The 21321-nt window shown below is 42.0% G+C and overlaps 2 protein-coding genes across 2 annotated transcripts in view; both read right to left on the bottom strand.

Annotated features, from left to right (window-relative positions):
• Positions 1-582: 582 nt before the first annotated feature.
• alkbh5 (alkB homolog 5, RNA demethylase) lies at positions 583-5003 on the bottom strand. The gene is made up of 4 exons (XM_026171579.1): positions 3600-5003; positions 3421-3501; positions 3198-3320; positions 583-2178 (listed from the first exon to the last, which is right to left on the bottom strand). Exons 1-4 carry the CDS (start codon positions 4310-4312, stop codon positions 2022-2024), a joined length of 1074 nt encoding a protein of 357 aa, XP_026027364.1. The 5' UTR covers positions 4313-5003; the 3' UTR covers positions 583-2021.
• A 525-nt stretch (positions 5004-5528) lies between these two features.
• Positions 5529-21321, bottom strand: part of myo15ab (myosin XVAb) — a 55372-nt gene continuing 39579 nt past the window's right edge. Inside the window, exons 53-77 of the mRNA XM_026171576.1 lie at positions 21166-21283; positions 18974-19089; positions 18811-18870; positions 18591-18666; positions 18376-18491; positions 18152-18270; positions 16689-16830; positions 16372-16483; positions 16209-16283; positions 13424-13629; positions 13214-13332; positions 12501-12570; positions 12333-12405; positions 11977-12050; positions 11771-11853; positions 11555-11685; positions 11383-11477; positions 10367-10444; positions 10164-10260; positions 8896-9056; positions 8676-8809; positions 6679-6812; positions 6415-6548; positions 6145-6285; positions 5529-6056 (exon numbers count right to left, since the gene is read on the bottom strand). Coding sequence (XP_026027361.1) covers positions 5955-6056; positions 6145-6285; positions 6415-6548; positions 6679-6812; positions 8676-8809; positions 8896-9056; positions 10164-10260; positions 10367-10444; positions 11383-11477; positions 11555-11685; positions 11771-11853; positions 11977-12050; positions 12333-12405; positions 12501-12570; positions 13214-13332; positions 13424-13629; positions 16209-16283; positions 16372-16483; positions 16689-16830; positions 18152-18270; positions 18376-18491; positions 18591-18666; positions 18811-18870; positions 18974-19089; positions 21166-21283 — 2766 coding nt within the window. The 3' untranslated portion in view covers positions 5529-5954. The remainder of the gene's footprint in view (positions 6057-6144; positions 6286-6414; positions 6549-6678; positions 6813-8675; positions 8810-8895; positions 9057-10163; positions 10261-10366; positions 10445-11382; positions 11478-11554; positions 11686-11770; positions 11854-11976; positions 12051-12332; positions 12406-12500; positions 12571-13213; positions 13333-13423; positions 13630-16208; positions 16284-16371; positions 16484-16688; positions 16831-18151; positions 18271-18375; positions 18492-18590; positions 18667-18810; positions 18871-18973; positions 19090-21165; positions 21284-21321) is intronic.

Below are 21321 nucleotides of genomic sequence, written 5' to 3'. Positions count from 1 at the left end.
AAAGAAGGTTTTTAGGCTTTTCAGCAAGCCTTCACTGAAGTTAAATTTCATCAGTTCAACATAGTGTAAAAACATAAACAGCTCATTTGGATCAGATGTTAAATTCAGCAGCAGTTTGTAGAGGAAACTTTAGATGAATACCCTGACTTAGTTCATGAGGTGGAGGCTTGTGAGGAAACTGCTTACGTCAGCTTTCTGCTTTGAAATGATAAAATGGGAGTACTCTAGATTGAAGTTTCCAGAAGAAATTGTATTTCTGATACCACAGAATCAGACCATTAAAAAAAAAAAGTTCATAACTGCATTTGTTTAGCAGTTTGCAGTGGCTGGAAAGTTTGCAGTAAATTGTAGTGCTATATGTTTCAGCTTCTCGATCATGGCTAAAGCACTTCTGGATGGATGCAAACTGCATTTCGTTGCCCTGTACCTGTGCAATGACAATAAAGTTGAATTCTATTCTATTCTTACTGATATTAGATATAAAATAAGATTTCTCAATAGATCATTTAATCTCAAATTCTGCACTTAAAAATGTAACAAATACATATTTGTCAGTATGGCAGGCAGAATAAATAGACTCGGGAGAGGCAAATTCAGCTTTATTTCATTTAGCGAGGACCTTTGTCAGTCAAAACAAATGACAACTAAAAACCCATGAAACCATTTTATGCTCCTTCACTGTCCACACAATCATTTCAACTTTAGCCGAGCTACACAGAGCCATGAACACCCCACGTCCTGTTTTTAGAAAGCAATTTCTCCTCTGAACCAAGGTTATTTTTGCTCATATGTAACTCCATACTAAGCAGTCATCTAATGAGTACCTCTGCCAAACATGGTTGACTGGAAGCAAGCAACAAATTTATGTTTACACAGCAAACCGCAAGGAAATTGTTTCTGCTCAGACCCAAACTAAACAGGACTTAATGGAGGTCATTCTGCTCAAATTAAAGTTCTGACTGACCCCAATTTCACCTTATTTAAAAGAAAAAAAAATTTAGATCTAGCACAGGACAGCAACAATGTCAGAATGAAACAGGAGTGTAAAACAAGACCTGAGTTTTTCCATTGCTCCTGAAATGGTGCATCACTCCAGCTGACAGACCAGCAACAGAAGCCATGCGGCCGAGTTGAATCGTAAAACAGAAATCCAGGTTTCACGTCTGCTGCAACTTAAAACTGCAAAATGGAGGCTAAAGTGAACTGAGTGAAGTTACAGGTCAGAAACGTAGGTGCTAAAACTCAAACGCTCCATAAAAGTCCTCCAATCAAACACTATATAAACATATTGTACATTATAACAAGTTAGATTACAGCCCAGGGTTTCCTTTTTACAAGTCCATACTCCTTTCAGCTCTCAAGGTCTGTACATCTTGGTTACAAAAAAAAACAAAAACAAAACATGCCAGTTTTAGGTATCTATGAACATACAAACAAAAAGTTTCATTTAACTGAACAGTTTATCAACAGAGCCTAACTGTAGTGAATAACTCCAAGTGCTGTAATAAGTAGCAGAGATGTAAGCTTTGTCTGCCAAAAACTAATCCACTCAAATCAAAAAGCAACAGTATGATAACTGCCCTCCCTGTGCCAAACTGAAACAAAAGGAGCAAGTTTGAATGAACAAATAATATAATACTGAAATATAATAATCAGCCATAACATTAAAACCACCTGCTCAAAACGGTGCAGGCCGCACTCAGTGTTGCCAAAACAGATTTGACCTATCATGCCATAGGGGTAGGGGTGTCTCTGATGGCGCTGTGATGCTAGCAGCAGATTCTTTGGCTGCCTGTGTGTCCTGCTAAGATGTTTTCCTCATTGCTGTTTGTCCTGCTGTGCTCCAGTGTTTAGCTGGCCAGAGTAACTTTGACATGAACGCCAGGGCCCCGAGGATTCAAACGACGCTGTTCTGTAATGAGATCATCCTGTTCACCTGTCAGTAGTTTTCATGTTGTGGCTGATGGGCTTACATTAAAAAAAAACAACAACAACCAGATATTCACATGTGAAAGGAGTCCTCAGTGGCGCCTCATTTTGACTTTGCGCCCTGAACTCTCCTGCTCTTTGTCGTAGTCTTGGCCGCGTCTCCTGTAGTTCTCTGAGGTGATGCTGTGACGATGACGGGACAGTGAAGGACGTCTGTTCTCCTCTTTATCCATCTCCAGAACCCTCGGCCTGGTGGAGTCACATTTGGGTCATTCATCACAAACCCTTTCATCGCACAGAGTTATCTTACTAACACACCTCACGTTTATTCTTGCAGATTCACCACCTCTGAGCCATGACAAAATATTACAGCTTAGAGCTCTGCTTAAGTGCTGCCCAGTTTTCCACGTGAGTAGCGAGACCAGAGGCTAGTATCGTCCCTGACCTCAGTGGAAGACGCTTTTCTGTCACAGCAACTTAAAAACCAAGATATGACACCCTCTATATCTTTTCTACATGTTTAAACTTGAACAGACTGTTTGATGAATACCACTCACTGGTGTTTACACACATCATCTTGACCCAACATGGGATCACCTACTCCGCTCCGCAGCCTGTCATCCTGACAGGAATCTTTTTTTCTCTTTGGCAGAAATAGGTAAATGTTTTTGTTTGTACACATCACACTTTCCACACATCTAATTATGCTGGCAAAAACAAGCATTGCTTGTACTGTCATGTCAACAAACTTAGCCTTACAATATCTTTGGCCAAGGCATTCTGCCTCATTTATTGATTGAGAAAGTGTTTGTTGTGCTGTTTGCCTGAGAATTAATTAGAGCCACTTAAAGAAGTACTCACACCGATGCCAACTGTGCATTTCATAAAAGACTCATTAATAGCCCTAGTTACTGTGACTTGAGGGGCAGACAATCTGCTTGAGACTAGCAGCCTCATTTTCAGGGGGCAGCTGTGAATTTCTAAACACCGGCTTTGTTAGAATGAATTAACGTTACATAAATACTGAGAGTGGCACCACTTGTCCAGACACTTATCAATGTTTCAGTTTAGAGGAGACTGGAATCAGTATGAATTTAATGCCAAACTCTGGTACCCCTTCCTAGCACTCACTGATTGCAGCCTCTATGTTTTCCAATTACATTTTGACCAGTTTCTCATCAGATGAAATACTCGTGCGCTGTCTGACTTTTCTCAGTTTAGTTTGTACCATGAAGACCTCTGGTGTGTTAGCACGTGCGGGTGGATACCTGTGAGCAGCATCAGGGTCTGCTTTGCGATGAGAACGTTTGGCTTTCAGGCGACCTGGTTTCTGTGCCAAAGAAGCTCTTAACGAGCTGTCAGAGCCCAGTCGAGGAGCGTCAGGTCTAGTCCTGCCAAAAAGAAGAAGAAGCAGAATAAGAAAGACTGGAGTTGAGAGAGAGGTTTAAATTAGGATTGTCAATTTTTCAAAATCACAGTGTGTTGACTCACTTTCTGAGGATGATTACTGCACGCCTTTCTTTTATGTCCTGTGGTCGGATGCAGTGGGTAATGTCATCTGCTGCATAGCCACTGAGAGAGGGGAAAAGAGGCTTTTAGTGACTGCTCTCTGCAGCCCGTGGGAACTACACAAAAACACAAAACATGACAGCAAACACAGCTATACTCACCTAAGCACGGTGACACTTCCTCTTCTCACAGGCAAGACAAACACGGGCTCAGACACCCGAATCGGTTTGAACTGGAAGCGGCAGCCGAAGCAGAGAGCGCTGTCACTGAAGAAGGACACGGACACGATGGGCCGGTCAAAGATGTGCAAAGGATCCACGTGTGACACGATGCAGCCACCTGGCTGATAGTCATTGATGACTGCACTGTTAACAAACCCCTCTGGGACGACTCCGTTTGTCACCAGCCGATTGATCACCAGCTCGTGCACCCAACTCGGGATCTCGTCCACTTCTCCTTTGCGGTACAGCCGCTCCTGACCCGGACCACGCTTCTCCAGCTGGGCTCCATACGTGTAGCCCTCCCCGAAGAAGTACTTATTCCGAAGGGGCGCTCTATCCACGGTGTGCTCGCGGTAATGTCCGGCCTCTGCCTGTGCAACCACCTCGTCGATCTTCTTCTCGATGAGGGCGCACTCCTCCGGCGTGAAGATGGTCTTCTGCTGGATGCTGCTCCTCACCCGGCGGGCCTCCTGCTCCCGGAGGTCCGTGCTGTCATCGCTGTGCTCGTACTCGTCGTCATCGGATTCCCGGTGCTTGCGTTTTCGGTGTTTCCCGTTGCTCGTTTCGTCCACGCACTTGTTTTCGTAGTCGTCTCTGTGCGGAGTCATGGATTTGAGCTTCTCCCTCAGGTCGGAGTATCCACTGGCTGCCATATCAGCCAAAACAAGATGACCGGCGTGCTGCGACGAGGGTTGCTAGCTAACAGATAGCACGCATCAGCGCTGCATTTCAGCAACAATTACTCGGGGTCTTGTTAGCGTGAGCGGACTAGACGTATAACAGATGAATATCACTTGCTTTAAAGGGTCCAGTTACTTTCTCGCAGCGCATAAAGTAGCTAACATTAGCTAAGCTGGTGGGCCACTCCGCGTCTGCATTGAAGTAACGATGTGGTGTGGCAGTTGACAGTCTGGAGATTACCTTACCGGACTCTCTCAGGAAAACAGAGCCGTGGCAAATGCAGCACGCTCGGCCAGCAGAAACGCGAAAAAATATTATCTGAGCGGCCTGGCTACCAGCTAGCGAGCAAGCTAGTAAGTTAGTTAGCTCCACTAGCCTGGCTGGGTCTGTCCGTCGCCGCCTGGAAAAACAGACAAACCACGCAGCAACATTTCACATGTCGCCGTTAAACTCCAGACCTCAGAGCTCCGCAGACGAGTCAGGTTTTAACTCCAATAGCCTGGGAAACGCATTGCTATATGCGCACGAATCTTGACCTCCTCTTAGTTTACACCAGCACAAACCGTCTCCAAGAAAAAGGCTGAAAATAAACTCGTGTAACCTGCCAGAAGTCTGCGCATGCTCGGTGACGATTTGACAGTGTGGGGCGGGGCTAAATCCATTTTGGGAACCCCGAGGACACATTTTAGTCCTCTGCTGCTAATTCTGTCCCACTTACCTCTTATTTACCTCCACTGAGTCCACACTTTACATCCAGATAGCTGTTTTTTTTTTTTTATTAATTCCGCTGGTTCTCAGTTTATATAGCAGATATACAAAGAAAGAAAACTGTGCGACTAAAAAAATAGTTTTTAAAGTTTTATGCAAACTTTTTATTTCATTACATATCACGAAGAAGAATAAAAGAGTGAATATAGTGGAATAAAAAAAAGTGTTGTTATACAGTAAAAATAACTACTTACCGGCCGCTATAGAGTTTGGAAGCAAGCAGTATTCGGCTTAACTCTCGCACACTGAAACAATGTATATTTTTAATATTATGTGTGTAAACAATGAAGTCAGTAAATACCTGATTAGGAGAAAGGTTGCTGATTAAATATTTCACTTTTTCCCCAGCAGTGTATAGTTATGCACGTAATATAATAATCACTGAAGAAGTTCACAATTGTTTTTAAAAACCCTGATTTATTGTGATTTATATATAATGTTTCTTGTTTTGATTTTTTTTTAACAAAATGGGCATTATCAAGGGCTGAATATAACAATAAAGAGTACAGTCAACTGTACTTATAAAAAAATATAAAACATGTAGCCTATCAGTTATAAAACTTTGTGAAGACACGACACCGGCCCTGCAAAGCCTCCCCACATTTCATTTACAGCTTCTGTACACATAAAACAGTTAAGTGCAATTATTAATGAGTCACACAGATAGAAAAACAGGAAATTCGTCCAGTATTGAGATCCATTCTTGTTCTGCACTCATAGAAAGTGACCTCACATTTGTGTGTGCGAGATACATATAGCAAACACCTTAAGCTGAGAAGAGGTAGGCTATTTATGAAGGTCTCATGTACATTAGCGAGAGCATGTGCACTCGTGAAAGTTTGTGCGTTACAGCATGGTGATTTCGCTGGGTGGCAGAGTGAGCCTCTTCTCCCGCACTGACATCATGTTTTCCACCTGCATGGCGACGACTCGACACAGTTCCAGGCCCTGAGGATGAAGAAAGAGTGGATCAGAGCCCGAAAGCTGACTGGCTAAAGATGATCAAGATTCTTTAGATGTGTGGTTTGCATAATACCTGCTCCAGCTGTAGCTGAATGACACGTTGTGCATTCATATCCCCTAAGGTGAGGTCTACATAAGGGTAACTGGTCCCAGCAGTGGGTCTCTGGGTGCGGGTGGACTGTATATCCGCCAGGGGGACCAGTGCCATCATCTCCTGCATGACAGAGACTAAACTTTTACAGCTGTCTGCTGAAATTACAGCTCTGCATATGAGTTCATCTTCTCGTCACGATGCGCTGAGTCATAAGCCGACCAAAGGTGTGTGTGTGTGCGCGCTCCTTACATGGGTATTTTTGTGGAGGAAGTGGAGACCGTGTTGATTGACAGCAACGATACTGGGAGCGTAAAAGGTGGTGGAGCTGCTGCTGTGGATGTAGAAGAACGAAGAGCCGAACATGGGGAATGCACTGACCAGGCCTGAAAGCGCACAAGAAAAATTTGAGTAAATTTTCAATCTTGGGGTGAAGCAGTTGAGTTTTAGTTTAACACATTACTGTAGACCACCAGGTGTTCCTGCAGCGCTTCTTAATGTCCACAGCAATCTTACCCAGAAACTGTGCTCGGGCCTGGTGCGGGTTCAGTGCCTGTACTTGCTGCATATGCTGTGTCGCCATGGTAACCCACTGCTGGGGTGGCTGCTTTTTGAAGAGAGGTGTGGCGATGTACTCCGATAATTCGTGTCTGCAGGAGAGGGAGAACAGAAACAGAGTATCAGATAAACAGCAGTCTGTTTCACTCTGTGATTTCCCACATTTCTCCAGAAGAGTTTTACAACTCAGTGAGCTGCTCTTCTCCGCTTTAGGCTGTGTGTGTGTGTCTGTGTGTGTCTGTGTGTGTGTCTGTGTATGGGGGAGGAAGGATCGAGGATAACAGCGGTTAGAGCAAGAAGTCATATAAGAGTTTTTACAGTTGAGAAAGTAGAAAAGCAGTCATGCCTTTTAAACACAATAACTGGTGACTGCACCACAGTCTGTGCCTGCATTTACTAAACTGCTGCAAGTCGAGTCAGAATCCTCCACTTAAACATTAACATTATACAAGATTTTACTCTGTTTTCTTTTATGCAGGCCATTTTATGAGGTCTTTACTCTTAATTTTTCAGCTTGACACTAAATTCTCGTTCCTTTATTTCACACTTTAATTGCTGTAATTTCTCACCACTAAAATGAGCATTAATACTACATTATAGATATAAAAGACCACAACAAATTTGGTCATTGTAGGGTGTATTACCAAAGTTTTTGATGGGAACAGAATTATTTCATTTTAAAGTCTAACCCATCCAGAAATCCTGGGGAAAGTGTTCATTCAACGTTCAAATATCAAGAATAACTTAGTTAACAAGTTATAATATTTAAAGGCAAAAACAAAACCGAAGTTAGACAAACATAAAGAATGTATAGAAACATGCTGACACTGTTTTTACATCATGAATGACTTCCATCTACAGTCACTGAACACTTTATTAGGTACATCTTATTAATACCAGGCTGGATCTCTTTTGCCTTCAGGACTGCCTTCATTGTTTGTGGCAAAGATCCAACAAGCTGCTGGAACCATTCCACAAAGATTTTGGTTCATATTAACATGACAGTATCAAAGAGGTGCTGCACATTTGTCAGCTGCAAATACAATATGAGAATTTCTCAATCTACCACATCCCAAAGGTGTACAGTGAACTCATTGTCATGTTCATGAAACCAGTTTACGATGTTCTGAGCTTTTAGGCATGGTGCGTTATCCTGCTGGAAGCAGCCATCAGAAGATGGGTACACTGTGGCCATAAAGGGATAGACGCGATCAGGAATAACATTCAGGTGGGCTGGGATGCTTGAAGAAAATAAGCCATTACACCTGCAGGATAAATTGTTGACAGGATGGATCCATACTTGTACAAAGTGTATGCCAAATTCTGAATGTTATAACAGAAATCAGGTTTTACCAGACCAGATTTTGCCGATAATGGGCAAATTGTGCAAAAAAAATGTAGTTTCCTGTTCTTAGCTAACAAGAGTGCCACCCAGTGTTGTCATCTGCTGCCTGGAGCTTCTCTGTTTCAAGGTTCAGTGTGCTATGCATTCAGAGATGCTCTTCTCAGAACAGAACAATCTGGCCAATCTGAACCAGAACTGTTGCTCGCAGAATATTTTCTCTTCTGTAGACCATTCTCTGAAAACGCTAGAGATCAGCAGATTAGCAGTTTCTGAAATACTCAGTTTAGCTCATCGGGCATGAACAACCATGCCACATTCAGTCATTTAAATTAACTTTCTTCAACCATGTTTATCTGCCTAAATGCACAGAGTTGGAGCTAATTGCTAGTTGCTAATATTTTCTTTTAATTGGGATTTGTTTGACATCAGGATTGTTAAAGTACAATAAGTTTGTGTTTTCAGGACAATGATTATCACTAAAGTAAATTGTTCAGAACAAAGTAAGTATGTAAAATTAAGTAAAATTGAACTCCAGGTTAAATTTAAAGTCCTCTTTGGGGCTCATTAGAATTAAACTATAACCACTTTCTCAGTGCTGCTGTTTCCTCACATGCTGGGAATGAAGATGTTGTCTTTGGCTCGGTGCTGCAAAGCTGCCAGTTTGGAGATCTGGTGAAACTGTTGATCGCTCACTTTTCCATGTGGAAGAACATTCAGCAGACCCTTACAGTAGTCTGGAAGGATCTAAATAATCACAAAAACAGGGTTATGCACACATGCATACACACAGGTAAACAGCAGCTACCGAGTATGTGCAGCAAATGTTGTACCTGGTTATAGTGCATGGCCACACAGAGCTCATTGTCAAACTTGAGCGGCTGAGTCCAGACGACTCGCCTGAACCAGAAGCTGTAGCCGGTGTCGACTAACTCGGCCTCTGTCGCCACATCCAGGATGTACTCATGCTTGTTCAAAGGACGCACATTCTGACCTGAACATGCAAATATGCAAAGTTTTTACACAGTGGACGTGCATATTTTCACACTGGCCACTGCTCAGCCCCCAAAAAGGAGTTAAAACTATTGATACTCGTGTTCTGAAATGTGCTGTGCAGCCCCATGCTGCGTGACCTGCTGTGCTTCGGAAAAGCGCAGGAGTCAGAGCAGCTGCCAGCTGTTATCATGTGGAGATATTTAATGCTCAGGGAAGAAAAAAGACAACAATGATGTTTGTGTATAAAGTATATGTACTGTGAGAGCATTTCAAGGGGCTTAAACATTAAATTATTGATAAAGCAGAAGGAAACGAGCCATAGGGCCGTTCTTCATCACTTGTGTTTTTAAATACACACAAAAAAATGTTTACTTTTAGAGGTACAGTCATGTGAAAGAAGGTGCCCCTTCCTCAAATGATAAGGTTTTACAGATCACGACATAAAAATAAAAAATATAACATATTACACTTTGGCTAATTTACCTGCCTTCTCTGGCAGACCAGTCTTCCTGAGTTAAAATCCTGAGCATACTCGTTAATAAACCTTTTGAAATTGCAAAGCTGTCGGTCTCCAGGTTGTGTTTGAGTCCAGGAAACTGAGTTTCCTTGATTGGCTATGGCACTGCGTTGAATGTTTTCCACTTGTGAATAATCTTTCTCACTGTTGAATGGTGGATGTCAAATAGTTTGGAAATTTAAGCCCTTCCAGAGTTAACTCACACCAAAATGCTGCAGATGAGCAACCTGCCGAAACTTCTGCTTTAATCGAGTGGATCTGATTAGCAGCAGCTGGCTGCTTCTTACCCCGTTAAGTCAGATAGAAACCATGACAGTTGTAATTAATTTTTCCGCACACTGCTTCTGCATTTTAGTGTAATTTTGGGTAAATTAAAAATGCAATACGTCGTGTGTTATGTTCACTGCGGGCTGTATTTACCTCATTTTAAGACCTGCAAAGGATTAGATGATGAGTTTTACCATTCCCTGACTTTCTCTTACAGCTAAACCTCAGAGAGCAACTAACAGAGATTCTCAAAGAGCATAAATACAAAGTTTAATATGTATGTGTTTGTATGTGTTTGAGACAAGCTGCCCATGAGCATACCTCTATTGGTCACTAAAAATATGGCATATTCTTCCATAGCCTCCAGCTTGTGCAGACCCATCTCATAACACAGCTCCTCGATCACCTCCAGGGCAACCTAAAAAAACCAAAACCCAAACACAACAGTGTCAGTGCAGACACATGGATGCAATCGCTCTCATGATGCACACCAGTGATGGTGAAAGTGGCAGCTGAGCACTTACAGAGCAAGTTTTGATTTTCACATGACGTTCGATACCCCCGGGGAAGAGGAACAGCTGACGTTTTGAACTCCGTCCCGCCTGAGGAGGCACGAACACATACACATGTAATACACTGCTAGAGATTAAACTACACACACTGTATAAGTGGGGCTACTTCACAAGATCCTACACCCAATGAAACCTGTTTTTTTTTTAAATTAACAGCATGTTTTTCTCTCATTAGGCTCTCCTGTTTGTAGCATTCAGCCCCCCAAGCCTGCTGGTTCCTCAATAAATCTTTTAAAGTGGCTTCCAAGTTGCATCCTTTAGTTATTTGCTAAAAAAGCTGGACGCTGCACTTTTTGCCAAGTATTGCTGAAACAGGAGAAAATTGTGCATTTGTTGGGAATTAGTCTCACACTAGAATCCCCAGAAGCGTGTCAGCCACTGCAACACTGTGGCTTTCTGATGTGTAATAGATTTTGGACAACAATCGAGTTCCCTGGCAAAGAGGGAGGGGAGAAAAAAAGCTTTGATTATTCAGACAATGCCTGCTGGTGGGATCCGACCATTGCTTGGTTTGATCTTTCATTCAATTTGTTGCCTATTACAATAAAATAGAATATAACTTTTCATCTTTCAAAAGCCAATTCAGTTCAGCCAGCTACCTCATTAACTTACTGCTTACATCAATAACAGTACTGTAACATAACATAATAGGAGTAAACTTCATTCTAATTCAAGGCAGACTGGGTTTGGAAATTGTGTCTGTCCTTATTCAGTTTGTAACAAAAAAAATATAGTGAACAAAGAGTGTACACACCCACAGAGGTGCAACGAAACAATGCAGACAGGAGCACAGCACTACTGAAGCGCTGGGGTAGCTTCAGCTTTGAATGCTCCCTAAACCTGACACCATTATTTTAGTACAATTTACAGCAAATAGTTTTGCTTTTTATTCATTTTATGCACAAATCAGCAAACGTGATAAACTGTGAGTGGAAACTTCGGGACATAAATTAAAGAGAGACACTGACCATCATAGCCTTCAGCTCCATGCTGTTGGGTGGAACAATGCGGCCGCCAAACTGGAACGTCTTCTTCAGATTCTGCTCGCACGCTTTAGCTATGCCTGCCAATTTTATAGGCAACGTTACACATTTACACTCACGGGACAGTAAAAGCTGTGTGTTTGTGCGCGCTCGTTACCCTGATACTGCACTCCTGCGCTGCGAGAGGCCTGCTGCAGGTATTTGAGGAGGAAGGGCTTGAGGACTTCAGAGCAGCAGTGGAAAGCAGTCAGGATGTACAGCAGCCGCCAGCCTCGCTGGCAACTGTCGCTGTGGAGCACAGGAGTGCACGCTTGGAATCACAGGCTCAGTGATGAAAGAGGCTTGTACCGTGTGTGTCGGTGTGCGGACTTACGGTTTGGAGCTGGTGTTAGTGGTAAGCTGTTTGAGGAGCTGGCAGTAAGCCTCATCCCTCATCAAGGAGAACTCTCTTATGAGCTGAGCGGTGGATGGACGCACACACATACACACAAAAATACATAGAACAGCATAAAAAGATTAGCCAGCTGTCAAAGAGAAAACAGCAGAGTAGACAAGGCGAAAAATGATCTGTATGTTTACCTTGAGGAAAGTGCTGACCACTTCCTGTTCTGTTAGCCCCCTTAATGGAGAGTCGCCCATGAAACGCATCATGGCTACATAAAATACATAACCAGGACACACACACACACGCACACCAACATTTAAACCTGAACTTCAGATGGTCAAATCACATAATGAAAAATTCCCCTCAAATCCTTTTTACGGGGAAAAAGCAGGAACCTCAGCTCTTGCTTTGCCGAGATGAACAGATATGCAGTAGATGGCACAGGATATGAGAACATCTCCTCTGAACAGAAGATCACTTGAAGCCCGGGTTGTAAAAAAAATCAGAAAATTATTAATGTAACTGAAGACGACAGAAGGTGAGAACTTACACAGGAAGAGATCGGCTGCCACTCTGTTCATGGCCGGGTCTGTGAACTCTATCAGAGATTCAGTCAGAGGCGTCTGCAAAGGTGAACACAGTACAAGAAAAGTTACGCGAACGACGCGGTGCGGCCGTAGTGTTACGACAGCAAAACTGAGAGCAAAGAAGAAGGCACCTTGGAAAACTTGATCATTTCAATGGGCTCCCGGGAGTCTCTGTTCTTGCTTTTGCTCTTCAGGGAATCTCTGTGAACACAGTCAGTCATGCCTCATGTTGCCTTTTAGTTCCAATAAAACAGCATTTATTTGAATTGCCTGAAAATTAGCAACCTTCAAATATGTATCTAAACAAGAGTACGCAAGCACTTTCGACACAACTGATTTCAGTGTACCTATGATGCAGATTAGTACCTCTCAGTGTTACATCATTTTAATATTCTATCATTGGAGCAGGACTTAGCATCGTAAATTGTATTTCAATGCAGAACTTGTGAACACAGGAGCGCCTAGCTCCTAAATGATTTTCAAAGTAACTCAAGTATTTTTGATTACTTTCGATGCCCCTTTCTGATGCTCCTTCTCGGGCCGTACCTCCTCATTTCACTCTTTTATCTTTGCCTAGTGAAATTTCTAACAGCAACAGGTTCGCTGTTCCTGCTGCTCAGCAGCTGCATCCACTTGAAGACTGTGCACTAAAATTAAGGAGACATTCTGTTGCTTCTAATGTTCTCACTCAGTGATAATTTTACATGAAAATACAGTGTTATTGTTAGGAAGTCTGGTGGCTTTGTCTATTCCCTGCTGATTACTAAGAACAAAAGATAACTAACACATCTTTTTCCTGTTCTGCTGTTAGAGCACGGTAAACTCATTCTGTGTTTTCCCTCACCCTTTCCCACTGGGCGCCTGTCTGAAGTACTTCTTGGCAAACTCCAGCATGTCATATTTCGTGTCCTGCAGGGCGCTTTCATCCAGATCTCCATCAGCAAAGCCATCAACAGAGACCTTCTGAAAGGCAAAGAGTGACAGTGAAAAACAACCTGAATTCAGTTTGACAGAAAAACAAGCAATCTGTATGCGTGTGTGAGTGTCTGTGAACCTCAATTGTTTGATCTATCTCATGCGCGGCCATGGTGGATGCTACGGCGACAGCGACAGCTGATGACACAGCGAACTGTCCTGCTCCACCTCGAGGCTCCGACTTTCGGTCCAGTGGAAGTGACAGGAAGTCAGGAGGAGCGACGGGATGGACGCACTCGGCGGGGAATGCGCCGGAGCGGCCGAACACGGCGCCAAACTTCCAGCCTGATGCGCAGACAGAGCAGAGGGGTAACAAGGTGCAGGTGATGCAGGGCAAACAGCTGATTGTTCACTGTGCCTAAACAAGCTTTTGCTTTACTGCAAATCCTGATCGCTATCGGCCTTTCCTCTACCAGCAGGTCAGCTTTTCAATTAAAGTGGTCGGATCTTTATCTGCAGGCTTTGCATTCATTTACAAGATGTGATCCCCCTCCCACCTCTCTGCTGCCACACTGATAACCTGGCACAAAAGGCAGTCTCCTCTATAATTGTAGAGACATAAGGCTAACTTATCTGATATGGGGCAACCTCCAACCCTGATCCCAAACATGACATGGTGCTGCAGCAATCCTCGAAGCTAAGCGAGTGATGAAATTAATGCTGCAATATTCAATAGTTTAACCTGTCAGCTGGCTCATAGTTTCCAGAGACGCCGTTTGTTTTTTTCTTTTTCAGACTTATGTGAAAACTGGTTCAGTTTTCTGAGGAGAAGAAGCAAAGTTAGAAGCATGCAGTTGTCATTTGTCAAACCAAGATTCATCCATCAGACTACCAGATAGAGAAATAAAATTAATCAATCCACAGAATATGTTTTGACTGCTCTAGAGTCCTGAGACACTTCATCTGACAGCTGGCATTTTGCTCAGTGATGTAAAGCTTGCATGCAGCTGGACAGCCATGGAAACCTATGCCACAGTTTCCATGGCTCCATAAATACAGATTTCGTATTTATGATAATGCCAGAGGAGGTTTGGAGCTCAACCCATCAACCTGCTCTGTAAGTTTACACCAAGTTTCTGTGGTTCCTAAATGCTTCCACTTTGCAACAGTACATGTTGCAGTTGATTGGGAAATATCTATGAGTGAAGAAATGTCACCAACTGACTTGTAGCAAAGCTACCATCCTATGACAGCTCCACACCCAAATTTAGGAAACCCTTTAGAACAGGAGTGTCAAACTTAAGACCCGGAGGAAGAAATCAACAAGGACTCCAATCTCGCCCACCTGATGGCTTTGGAAATGTGAAGGAGGGTTTAAATTGTGTACTTTAAAATACAGCATTCCACTGATAAAGACCTCCCTGTGGCCATTCTTACTACACCAAAGTAATTATGTAAAAGATAAACAAAAAAATGAGAGAAAACCCATTTTTTCCACTATCTACAATAGAAATCTCAGTCTGATTTTTGCAATAGACCAACAGTAAGATAAAAAGAAACAGAATTTCCTGTGAATTAATGAAAATATTTTTGTAATTACAGGTCAGTCTGGGGATTATCGTGCTGACAGATGTCTTTTATTTACTTAATTTCTTTATCATGCAGGAAAGAAATGAGTTGAACTGTTGAACTTTCCTTCTTTTTTTGCTTATATTACGATATTTGACAGATTTAATGTGCAGTTAAACTTCTTTACAGTGACAAAAAGGGAGGTTTACTCTTAGATGAAAGTAAGCAGTATGTGGCCTATTACATAAAATGAGTTGGATATCCCTTCTGTAGACTGACCCATTCTTTCACATATTTTTGTATGGCCAGACTGCATAGCTAGGTGCATGATTTTATACTCCTGTGGCAATATGACTGAAAAAAACCTGAATTGTTAATCTTCCAATTTTGATATAGTGCTCAAAAACAATGTTGCTTTCCTTTCTAAAAATAAATAAAACTGTTTTAGCTTTTCATGTGGCTATAAGGTCAAGTTTAACATCCTCAAGCAGTAAACAGGGCCGGGGACCAACTCAAAGAGAAGTGACAGAAGTAACTGGATAAGAAAACCGTTGTGTCTCAACTTTGGAGATCATCTTGTTTCAGGCAGAAGTAAAAGAAACGTCGGCTTATAGGGACCAGCACTTTGCCACAAGGTCAGCAGTAAGTCCCTTTTTGTGTTTCATAAGAACACACGCAATGAATCTTAAAAAAGAAAAAACAAACACACATTTCAGGCACGTAGTTGATGAAAAATGTTTTATGCAGCCCATAAATCAACTTAACATTAAAGGTTAATTTATGTAAAAATATAGCTTTTTATGCTACCATTTAAAGACTGTGGTTGAATGAGAGCGGTCTCAATGGCGCAGGCAGAATTCACATGAATAAAACATGAGCATGGAGTGCTATATGAGCAATTTATAAGTTCTGAATTTAAGACCCCGAAAAACAAAACCAATACGTCAGATTAAATTAGAAATATGTGCGCAAACTTCTGCTGTAGTTTGTCTTATCCACTGACTGCTTGACGTGACATTTGTGATCCCATTTCATCTTTTATGTCCTCAAGAAAACACATAAATCAATAGTTTTGGAACTGCATTGCAGTCATCCATCTGGAAAATAATTTTCTGATACAATATTGTATTTAAAGAGTGCCGCAGGCGCCGTCAACACGACTGCAGCTATTCTTCCCTGGCTTTAAAAATACCCTCACATCCCCAGGGTACACAGCGCAGCATAGCTTAGTAAATCCTTTAAAACCGTCATTTTGAATTGTCGCTTTGTTTATATTTGGGCCTCGTCCAACATCTGGGAACTCTGTGCAAAACTGATTGTTTTTTGTTATTAAAATAACAGGATTTCATAAATACCAAAGTCCTGAGTGTCTCTTTTGAGCTCCTCCAAAAACACAACCTTCTTCCTCACCACGCAGCCATAGCTGTACCCTGGAGAATGAGCAAAGGCAAATATGAGCTCATGAGTCTGCCGCAGATTCACACAGAATACAGCGTGACTTCCACACCAGTGCCTCACCTTTCTCCAGCCCATCCATAACCTGGAGCCTGATGATGTCACCTTTATGGAAACTGAGCATCGAGCGTTCATCTGTAACAAAGTTACGCTCTGCAATCACGTAGTCTGAGTCCTTGAGGGGGAAAAGGGGAAAAACACAGAAAAAAGAGCTTATTTTTGGTTTTTCTTTCTTTTTTTTTAAACAGCTCAAATACCTGCGTATGTTTTATATGTGTAATTGTTGTTTATCTTTGTGTATCTGGACGTTGGTATAACCTACTTAAGCTGAATATTTCAGGTGAATTGTGTGTGTGTGTGTGTGTGTGTGTGCTTTGTACCTTTTTGATCTCATTGATGAACATGTCTATGAGGTGTTTGACTTGTGGTGCCTTGGTTGAGAACAGTATGAGCTTCTCATTGGTCAGATTGAACTCCAGCATGTTCTCAGATGGGATGGTCACAAACAGGATGTCGGCATAGCTGGAAAAAAAGCGGAGTAAATATTTTAACAACAAACAACAAAAACAAAACAAAATAAAACACACTATCAGACAACAGATTGGTGAGAGCTTGGAGATACAGGACTGTCTAAAAGTCTCGAGGCAACCGTCATTTCTTCTCAATTTTTTTAGGTGGTCTGGTTCTCCAGGCTTTCTGAAGACCATTCAAAGTTTTCCTTTGAACATTGGCTGGTTTTTCCCCTCATTTTCAGTCCTTTTCAGAGGAATGTTTTTTTGCGGCCTGATATATAAAGACATAATTGATTTCTTCAGTTTCATATACAAAAAAAGAAGCCAAAGAATAAAAGAAGTGTCAGGTAAGAAACTATCGATAGCAGAAAGTCATGTCCTAATAAATAGGAAAAACTATTCACTGACAATGGAAATGGTGACAGTGGAAAGAAGAAGCCATGAAGGAAAACAGGGAGAAAAGGCTGAGGCATGGACTGAAAATCAGCAGCAGCAGCAGCAACAGGTCTAATGGAGTCCATCCATTCTCTTCCGCTTACCCTTGTTAGGGTTGCAGGGCTGCTGGAGCCTATCCCAGCTAACTTAGGGCAAGAGGCAGGATACACCCTGGACAGGTCACCAGTCTGTCGCAGTGCTAACACACAGAGACAGACAACCATTCACACTCACATTCACAACTATGCAGTTTAGAGTTACTAATTAACCTAACCCCAGTAACTGCATATCTTTGGACTGCAGGAGGAAGCAAGAGTACCGGGACTCTGGGAGAACCCACACAAACACAGAGGGAACATGCAAACTCCACAAAGAGCCCTCTTGCTGTGAGGCAACAGTGCTAATTCGTTTGAGATGGGTTAGCACCAAATTTGAAAGTTTTTGGTCATCAGTATGTATAGAGGAGATCAAATGAGAGGTACAACAGTGAGTGCCTATAGCCATCTGTAAAGTAAAGGCATAACTGGACAGAAAAGTGAAAAACTATCAGTCACGGATTGGCTTCCCCAAGGCCCAGACCTCAACAGACCTCTTTTAAGCAGTGTGGGATCATATCAGCAGAGAACAGAAGGCAACCAACATCCTAAGAAGAGCTCTGAATGTCCTTCAAGGAGCCTGGAGAACTATTCCTGAATACTTCTTAAAGACAAGATGAGAAAGGTTTCCTAAGAGAGTTCAGGCTGTGTTAACAACTAAAGGTGTTCACACCAAATACTGACTGTCAAGATTGTTAGAATTGTGCAAATGTTGCTTGTTGCATTATGTGCTGTATTTCCGTGTATGTTTGGTGTATTTGTCTGTGACATAAATCTACACAGAGACAAACAAGCACATACGTGTACGGTCTTAGGACTCGGAAGTAGTCTGGAGCTGTAGCACTGCTTTTTACAGTCTTTAGCAGTTTGATTCCACTGTGGGACACTGACAATACCTGCACCCCCGTTCCTACACTACCCTGCAGAAATGTAGACAGAAAAAATATAAAAAAGTGTTATTAAAAATGAAAATTCCCCACCGACTCAGAAATCATACTGCCCTAAGGATTCACCGCCAGGCTCACCGAGGCTGGGAAGAGTCGGGAGAAGTATATTTCCCAGGTTTCCCTGGCTGCTGTGACAACAGTTTTCTTTACGTGCTCCTCCACTGGATCCATATTCTGTCTGACGCCGTGCTTAGCTGCCATTTGCACAAAAAGACACACACAAACTCATGAATGTCAAAGAGATTCAAGCATACGATCTTAAAAAATGTCTCCCGGAAGAACAGACAGACTACCAAAAAGAGCTTTCATTTTCTGCCTTTCATCCCGGGTGACGCGAACACACGCCTCTGACAAGGTGTCATTTACTATCTGGAGGACAGAGGAGAGCAGAGAAGAGGAATTGTTAGAAATTATTAAGACGAATCTTTCTATGATCTTTGCGTTATTAGTTAAACTTATTGAGCTCAAATGGGTTGGAAATTTAAAAAAGAAAGAAAAGAAAAGAAAAGTTACCTGTTTGAAAATTAGATCCAGCACCAGGGGACTGTTGAAGCTGTCTTTGGGATAAAATACCTGTGAAGGAAAGGAAATGCGGTAGGAAACGTGGTTTAATAGTGAGGAGATACAGGTCAGAATAAGTGGAATTTTTAGGATTTATATTTGTATATGTGCTCACTTCCTTCCTCAGATACAGCCTCCAGGGAACATTGGTGTAGGTGTAGTGCTCTTCATTGGTCCTCTGATGAAGCTGCGTCTGGATAGTTTGTGTCTCTACTGGAAGTTCTCGAGAGACTGCATAAAACAGGTCAGATTATGTCTGTGTTACCTCCAGTCAACACTCTTATTTATACATGAGGATAGAGATGAGACTGTGCTCAGGCAAACCTGTGCTTTAAGCTACGCAAAGAAACTTTGCATTTCACTGCCCTCCTTTCCCTGACGTCCAGAGTAATTTATTATAGTTATCTATTTTGACGTTACAAAATGCAAGCATGACACAAAAGAAAGCAGTTTAACAACTGCTTGCAATGTTAAGACACCTTAAAATCTAAAAGATCATGTGTGGATCACAGAAACACAGAGTGAGGCAAGCAAATGATCTGACAGGACTATTTATACACATTGGGCTAACTGGGAACAAGGAATAGGAGGGGAAACCAGACAAGGGTGTTTATGCTCCCCATTTCTGTTTAGCACCCTAACCTGTGCTAGTTAGCACTCCACAGTATAGGGGAGGCTAATGTGAAGGCATTGAAGTGAATCTTTATGTCTGCTATTAGTTCACTACAGAAAATAGGGAAAACTCATTCCAACATTTTGTAAACCTTTTTTTTAACAGAAAGTCAAACGTTTCTAATAGTTCAGAATCTATGTGCCGTCAGGGTCATGTGGGGTCTCACTGCTGGCTTGCTGTGACAGTCCCATTTCACAGCTGTCAATATCCTGACCTTTAGAGAGCTATTACAGTTGTCTCAGCTATTACTTAGTGTTTACAAGCAGGTAGTGTGGGATGTCAGGAAAATTACAACTGACAGTCAAGATACAAAAGCAAGCTGTTAAATGGCAAAGTGAAGAATACTAAAAGTCTAAAAGAACATACAGATCACAGAAAAACAGGGGGAGGAGACCAATGATCTGAGAGGGATTAAGAGGAGTCAAGACTATTTATACACACTGGGTTAACTGAGAACAAGGAACAGGAGGGGAAATTAGACACAGGTGAAAACATTCAGGAAGCAGGAAAAACGCTAATGCAGGGCAGGAAAGAAACCCAAGTGTTAAGTAAAAGTGGAAAGAGAATTAATGCAGACTCTGCATTAAACAAAAGAAATTACTCAGGTGGAACCATGGCATTAAGACAGAAAGAAGAAAGATGGAGGAGCAGACTGGCAAACACTGAGGAAACTAAGAACACAAATAACCAACTTAAAGAACAAAATGAATCCAAATGCAAGGACATTAACTATCCAGTGAGTAGGCCAAAACTTTATAATAACCAGATATCAAATTACTAGAAATCTATTTCAAATTCTCAGAGAAGCCTGAAACCATTAAAGTGGCATTTCCTAGATGAGGTCAGCAGGACAGAGAAGTAGATAAAAAGAGGCAAGGAGGCAACATAATGACCCAGTAGTACCTGAAAACTGTTAAGAGACTCTTTTCTGGGTGCTTGGCCTTAACTTTATGTAACAATAAGCATATATGTTATTTTTTTAAAACATTAACTAAACACGTGGCATAGAGGTTTGGAGGAGAAATAAAAGCTTGGGAATTTCAACCACTTTATTCATAAAGCACTTTTCCAAATACATTATGAGTTACTTTATAAAGGCAAATTTGTCACTGACTGAACCAGTTTTACAGCTTAGAGTCCCCTGGTGAAAATAAAAAACACTCAGCTTTAGACTTGATCTAGTCATCCGAGTCCTTGCTGAGAATCTGGCTGGTTGGGCAGCAGTAATAATGCTCATAACCAAGCAATAAAGCGCTTAAAATGTGAATAATAAAATCTTAAAATTAATTTCCCAAGTGAAGGGAAGCTAAAACAGGGCTCATGTGGGTTTTTCTTTTTTATTCATCATTTATAAGCCTTGAAACACAGTTTTGAACTAAAATCAGGTTCTGCAGGTTTTCTGTGAGCCAGACAATATCTTCAGCACGTAATTTCTTCTTGTAAGGTCTATTTGATCTAAACAAAACAGAACTGCTCCCTCTCCTCTTTCCTCTCATCCCAGTTGGTCATGGTCGATCCTCTTTGAGCCTGAGGATTATAGGGTCCTGAGATGACTACTGTTGTTTGGTTAAAGCTGAGATTTTTCTAACAAGGGAAAGTGATTTAGCTTCATCTGTACACAAATCAGTGTATACCTGGAGGAGGTATGGGGAGGGGACGGGCAGGCGCTCTGGTCTTTGTGCTCTTGGTGGGTTTAAACCCTGCCTCTTTCACTGCAGACGCAGAGGGTGAAGCAGCAGCAGGACGTTTGGGCTGAAGAGACACAAAAACATTTTGTTATGTGACCTTTT

This window comes from Astatotilapia calliptera, chromosome 6, assembly GCF_900246225.1.
Source record: "Astatotilapia calliptera chromosome 6, fAstCal1.2, whole genome shotgun sequence".
Lineage (NCBI taxonomy): Eukaryota > Metazoa > Chordata > Actinopteri > Cichliformes > Cichlidae > Astatotilapia > Astatotilapia calliptera.
Note: the sequence above shows the minus strand (reverse complement) of the source record. Positions and strands in the feature narration are given on the sequence as shown.

Coding starts and splice junctions, on each gene's coding strand:
- alkbh5 (XM_026171579.1), bottom strand. CDS start 4,312: ATGGCAGCCAGTGGATACTCCGACCTGAGGGAGAAGCTCAAATCCATG. Junction 3,502..3,599: donor GGAAGTGTCACCGTGCTTAG/GTGAGTATAGCT, acceptor CCCCTCTCTCAG/TGGCTATGCAGCAGATGACA. Junction 2,179..3,197: donor GACCCTGATGCTGCTCACAG/GTATCCACCCGC, acceptor TGACTCCACCAG/GCCGAGGGTTCTGGAGATGG.